General features: G+C 44.5%; 1 protein-coding gene across 1 annotated transcript in view; it reads right to left on the minus strand.

Moving 5' to 3' along the window:
• Positions 1 to 12923, minus strand: part of LOC124594008 (ATP-binding cassette sub-family C member 4-like) — a 181029-nt gene that overhangs the window by 24389 nt on the left and 143717 nt on the right. The window contains exons 20-21 of the mRNA XM_047132360.1: positions 8583 to 8710; positions 8254 to 8499 (exon numbers count right to left, since the gene is read on the minus strand). Coding sequence (XP_046988316.1) covers positions 8254 to 8499; positions 8583 to 8710 — 374 coding nt within the window. The remainder of the gene's footprint in view (positions 1 to 8253; positions 8500 to 8582; positions 8711 to 12923) is intronic.

The following is a 12923-nucleotide window of genomic DNA, read 5'->3' on the forward strand; positions in this document are numbered from 1 at the left end:
AACTAACCTAAGGACATCACACACATCCATGCCCGAGGCAGCATTCGAACCTGCGACCGTAGTAGTCGCCCGGTTCCGGACTGATCGCCTGAACCGCTAGACCACCGCAGCCGCTGGCTCCTGGTTATGTTGTCAATTGGTCGAATCCATGTAGTCTCAGTACGTCTTTTTTCGCATATTTTAAGTTTTCTAAGGACTATAAACTGACCCTAATTAATGGGATATAATACAATATTTTAATAAACATTTTTTATTCTTTTTAGTGGTAAACATTGAATCAGCCAACGTGCAACAGAGGCGAGCCCAGTGGTCAACAGAGCAGACGGAGTTAACTTCACTTGCAACTTGTGATTGCGTGTAGGTGATGAAAGTATCAAGAAAATTTCATATTCCCAGACTGACACTTCGAAACCACACTATTTTTCTTAAATAGCCGAAAGAAAGGCAGGATGACATTGTACTCTATGTATAGAGCAAGAGAGGGAACTCTGTCACCGAATTTTTCGACTGGCACATGTAGGATGCCTGTCACAATCAATATTTTCAAACGCAGTGTCACCTTCTGTGCAGAGAACAAAATTCCAAACCCTTTCAAAAATATACCAATAAAATAGGACGCTAATGAATGGAACTGTTTCTAAAATGTCACCAACGAATAGGACGCTGTAGGACGCAAAATCTAAATACCGGAAGGGTTCGAAATCGAACTGACTGACTACTTTATCAAACTAAAACAACTAATGGATCGAATCGGAATAGCTGATAAACTTCATCTGCTATACAATATCGATGAGAAAGGTTTTAGACCAACATTGCACCACCAGCAACTGGTACTCGCACAAAAAGGAGCTACACGAACGCTCTTGATAGCTTCAGAACACGCTGAGAATGCCATGGTTGTTATATGTGGAGACGATTTGTCACGTTACATTTCGCCCATCATTTTGTTCAGGAGGCAGAGACTGAGACCAGAGTGGGAAGAGAACTTCTTCTTGGCAGCAAAGCTGTGCTGACGCCCACGGGGAGTATGACCAAAGACGTTCTCACATATCGGCTCGACCACTTTTCACAGTACAAGAAGAATGTCGATAAAACATAACTTGTTTTTGAAGGGTTTTCTTCACACGGTGACATTGGATCTGATCCTGCAGCGGAAAGACAAAACATTACTCTTTTTAGCCTCTCGAATATTACCACCCACGAATTGCAACAGATAGATGAACTAGTCTTCAAATCCTTTGAGACGTAATGGAATGATAAAGTGCACAAGTACTAAGTGTCTCATCCAGAACGTTAAAAGAGCACAGCTACATTTTGGAAAATATTTTCTAGTGTTTGGGATAGACCAATGACTACTGGGTTCAAAGCAACAGCGATATATGCATATAATCCAGACATTATTTCGAAAACTGCATTCGCTCCCTCAGCTTCGTTCGAGATCTCGCCCGACATTTCTGGCAACAGCTCTCCGCCATCCACACCTACTGCAGCGACACATCAGTTACCGAATGCAAGTGGGGACTCCTCACTCCTCATATTCTTCTGCTTTAAATGCTCCCCAAAGTTCTTTAAGAGGAGTCCTGTCCACGCCTAAAATGAAGGAGCAAAAAACATCCAGACCTTAAGCCTTGACTTCCAGAGCGTGGAAGCTGTGAAGTCCCTTGCTTGGTGAAGAGCAAGTCTGCAGGTGCAAAGAAGACGATGCCGATCAAAAACTAATTTCCAGAAATCCCTCTCAAAGCACCAGTCTACGAAATTCGTCTGTGACATAGTATTTTGTGTGTTCGTGATGAGCATCTTGTAACTGATGAGATGCTTTGTCTTCAGTGAAACGCTTATGTTCGTCTGTTGGATTGACAAAAAATACACTGAAGAGCCTAAGAAACTGACAAACCTGTATAACATCGTGCAGAGCCCCCGCGAGCACGCAGAAGTGCCGCAACACGACGTGGCACGGTCTCGACTAACGCCTGAAGTAATGCTGTAAGGAATTGACCCCACGAATCCTGCAGAGCTGTCCATAAACCCGTAAGAGTACGAGGTGGTGGAGATCTCATCTGAACAGCATGTTGCAAGGCATCCCAGATATGATCAACAGTGTTCACGTCTGGGAAGTAGAAGGCTAGAGGAAGTGTTTAAACTCAGAAGAGTGTTCCTGGAGCCACTCTGCAGCACGTCTGGACGTGTGAGGTGTCACATTCTCCTGCTGGAATTGCCAAAGTCGGTCGGAATGTACAATGGACATGAATGGATGCAGGTGATCAGACAGGATGCTTGCGTATCACCTGTCAGAGTCGTATTTAGACCTATCAGGGGTCCCATATCATTCCAACTGCACACGCCACACACCGTTAGAGAGCCTCCACCAGCTTTAACAGTCCCCTGCTGACATGCAGTGTCCATGGATTCATGAGGTTGTCTCCATATGCGTACATGTCCATCCGCTCGATACAATTTGAAACGACACGTCCGACAACGCAACATGTTTCCAGTCATCAACAGTCTACTGTCGGTGTTGACGAGCCCAGGTGAGGAGTAAAGCTTTGTGTCGTGCAGTCATCAAGGTAAACGAGTGGGCCTTCGCCTCCGAGAGCCCATATCGATGATGTTTCGTTGAATGGTTCACACGCTGGGCCCTGCATTGAAATCTGCAGCAATTCGCGGAATTGTTGCACTTCTGTCACGTTGATCGATTCTCTTCACTCTTCGCTGGTCCCGTTCTTGCAGGGCATTTTTCTGGCCGCAGCGATGTCGGAGATTTGATAATTTACCGGATTCCTGATATTCACGGTACACTCATGAAATCGTCGTACGGGAAAATCCCCACTTCATCGCTGCCTCGGTGATGCTGTGTTCCATCGCTCGTGCACCAACTACAACACCACGTTAAGACTCACTTAAATCTTGATAACGTGCCAGTGTAGCAGTAGTGACCGTCTAACAACTGCGCCAGGCGCTTGTTGTCTCATATAGGCGTTACCGACAGCAGCGCCGTATCCTGCCTGTTTACAAATCTCTGTATTTGAACAAGCATGCCTATGCCATTTTCTATAGGGCTTCAGTGTAATTCAGATAGTTTCATTTGCCCAAAGTATGAAAATTATTTCATGTTCAGTCTGAAATTATGTACAAGAACTATTCAGTATCTTACAAGTACACTACTGGCCATTAAAATTGCTACACCAAGAAGAAATGCAGATGATAAACGGGTATTCGTTGGACAAATATATTATACTAGAACTGACATGTGATTACATTTTCACGCAATTTGGGTGCATTGATCCTGAGAAGTCAGTACACGGAACAACCACCTCTGGCCATAATAACGGCCTTGATACGCCTGCGCATTGAGTCAAACAGAGCTTGGATGGCGTGTACAGGTACAGCTGCCCATGCAGCTTCAACACGATACCACAGTTCTTCAAGAGTAGTGACTGGCGTATTGTGACGAGCCAGTTGCTCGGCCGCCATTGACCAGACTTTTTCAGTTGGTGAGAGATCTGGAGGCTGGCCAGGGCAGCAGTCGAACATTTTCTGTATCCAGAAAGGCCCGTACAGGACCTGCAACTTGCGGTCGTGCATTATCCTGCTGAAAATGTAGGGTTTCGCAGGAATCGAATGAAGGGTAGAACCACGGATCGTAACACATCTGAAATGTAACGTCCACTGTTCAAAGTGCCGTCAATGCGAACAAGAGGTGATCGAGACGTGTAACCAATGGCACCCCATACCATCACGCCGGGTGATACGCCAATATGATGATGACGAATACACGCTTCCAATGTGCGTTCACCGCGATTTCGCCAAACTCGGATGCGACCATCATGATGCTGTAAACAGAACCTGGATTCATTCGGAAAAATTACGTTTTGCCATTCGTGCACCCAGGTTCGTCGTTGAGTACACCATCGCAGGCGTTCCTGTTTGTGATGCAGCGTCAAGGGTAACCGCAGCCATGGTCTCCGAGCTGATAGTCCATGCTGTTGCAAACGACGTCGAACTGTTCGTGCAGATGGTTGTTGTCTTGCAAACGTCCCCATCTGTTGACTCAGGGATCGAGACGTGGCTGCACGATCCGTTACAGCCATGCGGATAGCCGGCCGGTGTCGCCGAGCGGCTATAGGCCCTTCAGTCTGGAACCGTGCGACTGCTACGGTCGCAGGTTCGAATCCTGCCTCGGACATGGATGTGTGTGATGTTCTTAGGTTAGTTAGGTTAAAGTAGTTCTAAGTTCTAAGGGACTGATGACCTAAGATGTTAAGTCCCATAGTGCTCAGAGCCATTTGAACCATTTTTGAACCATGCGGATAAGATGCCTGCCATCTTGACTGCTAGTGATACGAGGCCGTTGGGATCCAGCACGGCGTTCCGTATTACCCTCCTGAACCCACCGATCCCATATTCTGCTAACAGTCATTGGATCTCGACCAACGGGAGCAGCAATGTCGCGATACGATAAACCGCAATCGCGATAGGCTACAAGCCGACCTTTATCAAAGTCGTAAACGTGATGGTACGCATTTCTCCTCCTTACACGAAGCATCACAACAACGTTTCATCAGGAAACACCGGTCAACTACTGTTTGTGTATGCGAAATCGGTTGGAAACTTTCCTCATGTCAGCACGTTGTAGGTGTCAACACCGGCGCCAGCCTTATGTGAATGCTTTGAAAAGCTAATCATTTGCATATCACAGCATCTTCTTCCTGTCGGTTAAATTTCGCGTCTGTAGCATGTCACCTTCGTGGTGTAGCAATTTTAATGGCCAGTAGTGTATTGTATGGGTATATAGTTCTGATGGAGAATTAAATGAATTAAACGACGTCTAAATCGTTACGGGTAGTCGATTATTCGTGTAACATGATATTGCCTTGTTGGTAGCACCGTGGTTCCTTGTCTCCAATAAGGCCACTGCGCGTTGCCTTATTACAGTTATCATATCAAAATTACGTTATACTTCCAGCATAGGTCGATTAAGTGTTACTGAATTAGTAACTTTTTACAAGCAGAAAGTTAAACCCAAGTGGCAGCATGAAACATTTATGGCCTCTACAAACAGTTTCAAACCTTAGTATAGCCTTATTTCGTTCACCTGTCTTATATAGCTTCCTACGATTTATATTTTCCATTTGGAAGTTAATTATGGGAGCGGGATTATAATTCCAGTTATCTGTAGCAAAGTCTTTCAGTGTATCAAACAAGTTTTTTGTGCTATCTTCTTTGATGATGATGATAATGATGATATGAGTTTAGTTTGTGGAGCACTCAACAGCGTGGTTATCAGCGTTCGTACAAATGCCCATTCTTTTCACTTACCAGTCTCGTCATTTTGCTGAATGAAGATGAAATGATGACGACAACACAGACACCCAGTACCTTGGGTTCCTTGTCGACATTACTGTGCCCCATTGTCCTACTTTGAAAAACAAGCTTTTTAGTTTCTTTAGCACAGGAGACGAGTCACAAGTTTCTGAATTGTTTCAGTGTTTTTAGAACGCCGTTTGTTGTTATTTGCATTAAAAACTATTATTCACGCCTTAAATGCTACTCTAGGCCTTCGCCATCTTTTTTATGGGAACGAATACAGAATTTTAATACACTAATATATTCCCTGTATACACTATTCCAGATTTTCAAAGTGATTTGTATACAGCGTGAATATAATTAAAGTTAAACTTCCAGAACGCTGCAGAAATAACACCACCGGTCAGAACGACGCCAAATCGCAACGGAATATTATCGGAGAAGGAGGAAAACGTGTGGCAGAAGGAAAAAAATAGTGTGAAAATTGATCAGTGTGTCAGAATTCGTAAATGAAAACACCTGGGCCGCCGAGGTGGCCGAGCGTTTCTAGGCGCTACAGTCTGGTACCGCGCGACCGCTACGGTCTCAGGTTCGAATCTTGCTTCGGGCATGGATGTGTGTGATGTCCTTAGGTTAGTTAGGTTTAAGTAGTTCTAAGTTCTAGGGGACTGATGACCTCAGAAGTTAAGTCCCATGGAGCTTAGATCCATTTGAACCATTCTGAAAACACCTGTCGTGCGCACGATCCATTGAAGTTTGTATAAACACGCCGGGTACACCGCTTTTCCTCCTTCGCGTCTGCGACGTTCGCCATGACTGTCTCAATGCAGTATAGCGCTCTGCTTGTAAAGCTGTATTAGAAGAATGGTAACTGTGCACACGTTGCTCTGCAGAAGTTCCGGACACTGAAGGGTTTGAAGAAAGGCGTTGGTCCGATGACTGGCATGGGTCTGGAGAAAATGATTCGGAAATTCGAAAAGACGGGTTCTTTTGATGTGCAACCTTGCAGTGGGAGAAAACGTATTGATTCGATGTCAGTGGAAGTAGTGGCCATAGCAAGGCAGGAGGAGACGAGTGGTGGTGAGCGAACGTGGAGTGCACGGAGAATTCCCCGAACATTGGACATACCCGCAAGCACGGTGTGTAAATTCCTACGAAACATCCTTCTTTGCTATCCATTAAAAATTACCCTAGTGCACGACTTGCTTCCTGTTGACCTGCCAGCAAGAGAGACCTTTAGAATTTCTTGCCGTGGAAGATTTTGTGGACAAATGAAGCCAAAGCCCACTTACATCTGATAGGATATGTCAATACACAGAATTGTCGAATATGGGCAACGGAAAATCCATACGCACATCAACCAGTACCACTTCAACCTTAATCGGTCCCTGTGTGGTGCGGGTTTTCAGCATCATTTATCATAGGGCTATATTTTTTCGAAGAGACAGGTGCTTGCGGTCCTGTTACCTGTACCGTCACTGGTAAGCGCTATGAGTGTCTTTTACGCAGACACGTCATTCCAACTGTCCAATAGCGTGGATGTGTGGATGGGATCATTTTTATGCAAGATGGCACATCTCCACACATTGCAAATCCCGTTAATCCGCTGATGAAGCGCCATTTCGGAAACGCTAGAATTATCAGTCGCCATTGCCCTACAGGTTGGCAGTCCCGATCTCCTGATCTTAATCCGTATAATTTCTGAGTGTGGGGCTATCTGAAAGATGTTGTGTTCTTTGATCCGACTGCAAACTTAGCTGGATTGAAGGCACGCATTGCACTCCACATTCTGAACGTGACCCCTGGAAACACTTCGATCAGTTATGGAACATACTGTTTCTCGATTTCAACTTGTTGCAGAGAACGGTGGACGGCATATTGAACATGTTTCGCGTCGATTTGATTTTGATTGATGCTTTTTATGCGGTTTTTAGCCTCAGGACAATTAAAAACCGATTTTTTCCATCCTATGTGATATGACCTTGCCGTGGTGGATGGGCTTACGTAACTAACAGTGTCACACCTGCACACCCATGCACACTGTGTAGTTCAGTTTGTTTAACTTCAAACGTACACCTTAGGCATTTGTAGTCGACCACTATTAAATTATGATGTATACAGCGCCATCTATTGCTACATTTTGTACCTATTTATTTCTCTTCTGACATACGTTCTCCCCCTTCTCCGATAATATTCCGTTGCAATTTGATGTCTTTCTGACAATTGGTGTTTTTCTACAGCTGTTTGAAAGTTTAACTATAATCACCGTGTACATCTTGGCATATTGTTATTGGTATTACTTTATTTCACAAATATTACTCAGGGTGTGCTAACTGTAGATAAATATAACGTGAATCTATTCTTTCTAGGTGCTCTCTTCAAGAATTGCGAAAACCTGCAAATCGATCGAGGAGCACTAAGACTTCAAACACTTGAATCATATTTAAGAAAGGAGTGGTTCAAATGCTTAACTGAAGAAAGAGAAGGGTGATTTGGTTTACCGTTGGCTCGACGTCAAGGTCATTGGAGACGAAGCTCCAAGTGTGGAAGGATGGGGAAGCATAACGGCAGGCCCTCTTAAAAAAAAACGTCCTGGTGTTGTCATTCATTAATTTAGGGGAACCGTAGAAAACCTTAAACTGGATAGCTCGACCGGGATTTGAACTATCGTCCTACAGAATACGAGTCCAGTATCTTTCCCTTGCACCATTTTTCTGTGTACTTGGCTGGCCACGCATATTTTTGTGTTCAATGGTCTCTGTAAACTCCTGCAAATAACTGTTTGAGTAATGGTTGCTTTGAGTTAGCCCAGACTGATTTTCTTCCCTAACGTGGTCCAACCAATGCTTCAAGACTTTCGGTTGCAGAATATAATCAAAGCATTATGTCATTGACATTTGCATGAATATACATTAGACATGTTCAGTAAATTTACATATAGGGCCTCACCTCTTCAAGCACATCCCAAAGTTTTCCATCTTCAAACTCCGAAAACGGGTCAAGGTTGAAGCGGAGAGTCTCTGAGAAGAGCACAGGTTCCTGTGGTATAATGGAGATGTGTTTCCGCAAGTCGTGCAGTCCCAAGGTGCTGGTGTCCACATCGTCAATCAGAATGGCTCCCTCTATAGGGGCCAGCCGGAAGAGAGCGGAGATAAGGGACGACTTCCCTGCGCCTGTTCGACCGACGATGCCAACCTAGACAGATATGGAAGATGTAGAAGCTACGTAAAGACATACACACGACCATTTCTGATGTGATTAAGAACGTATAGCAAAACCTTATGGGTAGGGTGAATCGTGAAATTGAGGTTCCTGAGAACTGGTGGATCTGTTGGGCTGTATTTGAGATACATCTTCTGGAAGACGACCTGTCCCCGCTGTGGCCATGAGGCAGGTGGTTTCCTGTCTGAAACAAGCAAATTAATGGTAGAGAGAGGTAGACAGAGCTGTGAGACGTTACGTTCAGTATGTTCATTCGTTTCCGGTAGTCATTCGAAACTGCTTGGAATTGTGAAAGCAATTTTATGCATGAATTACATAACATCAGGGCACTTAGATTCGTTACATTTTTAACTGTCTGAGTGTTGACTGTGATCGTAAGTCACCGCAGCCAAGAAATAAAAGCAGCAAATTGATACATGTGTCCTGTATTTGTAGAATCACAGCTATAATCGAAATGCAACTGCCTTAAGCTAGATCGTGCACGGTGCCATTCTTAAGGCAGTGCCTGTGAAATTCAGTTTATTATCAAACCTCAGATTAATTATTGTCATCCAAAGAGAGTAAGTTTTGAGGGAACAAAAATCAAACTAAATATTTCAAAGTGTAATGGACAGTAGCGTTTGTGACCCTGACAGATGTGTGTCGGAATATAATTTGTTTACCGTCTGTATTGATCTTGTCAACGATTCAGCGGTACTGTCTAATCTTCCCTTATACATCCCTTGTCAAAAGGGAACTGTTATAAGATGTGGTCAGAGTTTTTGTAATGAAGCTTGTTTTCCGACTGCTGAGGGAACCGGTAACTCAGCAGGAAACACGAATCAAGCACTCACAGAAATTCTGCATTGCTATCTTTTTAGAATTCACCATTTTTGATGGTGTATAATGTTTAGTTATTTCTTTTCCATGTCAGTTCTTTGTACTCATTCTACAGGGTGACTTTTTCCACCGTGTACAAACTCTAGGGAGGATACGGAACAAAAAAGATCTAATGGCCTTGTATCCGGAAAGGCATGGTTTCCATGCTGCAGACCGTTAATTCAATCTGCGGTCTAATACGTACTATAGCATGCAGTCACAGTTACAGTACGTGTTTGAAAATGGTTTCCACGTGCAACTCATGCATGTACGCGCCTTAACATGTTCTGTCTCACACGTTCATATCTACCAGGCTGCATTCGAACAGTGTTAAGGGCAACATGAATACGCTGCTCCAGTATTTGGAATACGCTCTGCATGCATGATACTTTTAAGATGGCCCCATGATCAGAAATCTTACGGGTTCAGATCCGGTGAACGAGCAGGTCATGGAACTGGGCCCCCTTGTCCGATGCACCGACCAGGCAAGACACGATTGAGATGCATCCGGACGTTAACGGCGATGTGGACTAGACTACCATATGTAGTGGCTATATAACCCTTCGAATCATCAATGGCAGTTCTTCCAGCAGGAGAGGAAAAGTCACCGGTAAGAAACGCCGATAGTTCCGGGCTGTTACGCGACGTGCAAAGAACACTGGTTCCAAACTACGATCGCCAATTGTCCCGGCCCACACATTCCAGCTGAAACGAAGGTGATGATTCGCTGTCACCATACCATTAGGGTTCTGCATACTATCCCACAGATGACTGTTACGAAAGTTGAATATACCATTCCGCGTAATTATGGCCTCGTCTGTGAATCAAATGGATGACACAAATCCCGGAATCGTGGTTGCCTGGTGAAGAAACCAGTGACAAAACTGCTCCTGATGTTGAAAGTCTGTCGCTATTAAGTAATAATTGTCATGGAGAATGTTCCACACGGTCGTTTGGCTTACCCTGTACTGGCGGGCCAACTGCCTGGTACTGACACGGCGCTCGCCTTCCGCAATGTTAATCACATTTTCCTCCAAGTCTGGTGCCCGAGCCGGCCACGGTGGCCGAGCGGTTCTAGGCGGTTCAGTCTGGAACCACGCTGCCTCGGGCATGGATGTGTGTGATGTCCTTAGGTTAGTTAGGTTTAAGTAGTTCTAAGTTCGAGGGGACTGATGACCTCAGATGTTAAGTCCCATAGTGCTCAGAGCAATTTGGTGCACGAACATTTCGGGTACGTTCTTCATGATTTGCTGCTTACTGAAACGACCCTGTCTCAGACAACGGCGAAACATTGTTGCTGAGGTTGTTGTCGGCGGGGATAGGTCTCCTGATACAAACTTGCAGCCCACCGCCCGTTGCCATTTGCCTTTCCGTAAGTGAAGACCATGTCGACAAGCTCTCATTGTGTACAACGCTGTGTCACATCCACTACAAGGCGAGTCAACAAGAGAAGTGACTCGGATACAACATTACCAAATACTATGGTAGGAGAGGGCACCAGTGGATGACGTATGAAGAACAGTACCACCCTCCAAGAGGAAACCATGCGCACTGTAACTGTGACTGCATGGTACAGCGCTTATTAGACTGCAGTCTCTGTAACAAAATATTACTGAATAAATGGTCTCTGTCATGTAACCTATGCATTTCCGGACGTAAGTTCATTAGATCTTTTTTGTTCTGTATCCTCTCATCGATCAATCTCTAGAGCTTGTACACAGTGGAAAAAATAACTCTGCATAATTTCTCTGCCGTCTTGTCTTATTTGTTTATGTAACGTGATCAGGTCAGGGCCTTCAGGCTCTCTCTTACATCGAACCAGGACTTCCCACGTACATAATATTTTTATATTACAGTTGCTTAAGAATTAACAATAATTTCAATAGAGCAAACAGTAATAAAATGATCACAATGTGTGTAGAGAGTACATCATTAAACAGTTCTCACTTAGAATTAACAAAAGTTAACACTAACAGCACTTCTACTACTACTGCCGCTGTCACTAATAATAATAATAATAATAGTGATGATAGTGATGGTGGTAGCGGAAGATTCAAAAAGTACTTATAAGCGTACAGAATGATTTATAAGATATACAAAATTCTCAGGAAGAAAAATTAAGGTACATTGCACCAGATAAGAATACTGGGAATGAGAAGGGTTGGAAACAAGGATTCAGTTAGGTAATGATTCCGTACAGGAACAAAAGTAGGCATTATCGTTGCGTTATAGACATGTCATTAACGGTCGTTAAAGCTGGAGATATTCAGTTCTTTGATGTAACGATGGAGGTCATTCCAGAATCGCATTCCTGATTCTAAAAAGGACGTCGAGAAAGCGGTTGAGTGACTGAGTTGCACAGAAGTACTTTCATCGGAACGAGTGTTTCTGTCATGTTCAGACCAGAACGTTAAGGTCGATGAGAGATATGAGAGACTTCGTATGTTGATAAGACAGCAGAGGAGACAGGGTGTGTGGAAATCCCTACGCTTGTCTCCATGTTGTCAGGACATGAAACAAATAACTAAAATGTACACCTATACCATTCATGAAGGAGGTTGTATTGTATTGTATTGTATGTTAACCGGGGGCCTAGAAACGACGGAGAGGCTCCGCAGCAGCAGTGGTCCACAACCCCACGACGACTACCGCAGTCCACTTCACCCCTCCACCGCCCCACACCGAACCACTCTTTCAGGGTTATTGTGCGGTTCGGCCCCCGGTCGTCGGTAACAGTACCATCGGCACTGCGCCGCGAAGGTATTGACTGCGTCTTGCCGCTTGTGTACTTTACATACGACCAGAATTTCTTCGGATTTTCTACGAAATTTCGAGACAATGTTTCGTTGTGGAACCTGTTAAAGGCATCTCGCATTGAAGTCCGTGGCAAATTTCGCGCGTCTGTAAATTTTAGCCAATCTTCGTGATTTCGCGTTCTTCTGAACTTCGCATGCTTTTTCCGTTGCCTGTGCAACAGTGTTCGGACCTGTTTTGTGTACCATGGGGGATCAGTTCCATCTCTTACCAATTTATGAGGTATCAATCTCTCAATGGCTGTTGCTACTATATCTTTGAATTTGAGCCACATCTCGTCTACATTTGCATAGTCAGTTCGGAAGGAATGGAGATTGTCTCTTAGGAAGGCTTCTAGTGACACTTAATCCGCTTTTTTAAATAATTTTTTTTTGTTTGTTTCTGGTGGATTTGGAAGAAACGGTATTGAGCCTAGCTACAACGACCTTGTGATCACTAATCCCTGTATCAGCATGAAGGGATGCAGGTGGTTCGCAGTTGTCAGTATGCCCTCGATTACTACCATACGTCTAACGCAAGAGCGGAAGAAAGTCTCCACTAACATAACAATGCTCTCACCAGTCTGCGTCCGTGGCGCGCTGCACGTTTCGAGCCGCCGTTCACCTCGGTGGCGGCGTTTGTAGAGACGACCTGCAATCAAGTGTAGCAGAAGAGCCGCCACGTTTACATCGATCGACGTTCGAATCTCGATGGTCTCGTGCCCACTGCAGTCGTAACTGACGATA

This window comes from Schistocerca americana, chromosome 2, assembly GCF_021461395.2.
Source record: "Schistocerca americana isolate TAMUIC-IGC-003095 chromosome 2, iqSchAmer2.1, whole genome shotgun sequence".
Taxonomy (NCBI): Eukaryota; Metazoa; Arthropoda; class Insecta; order Orthoptera; family Acrididae; genus Schistocerca; species Schistocerca americana.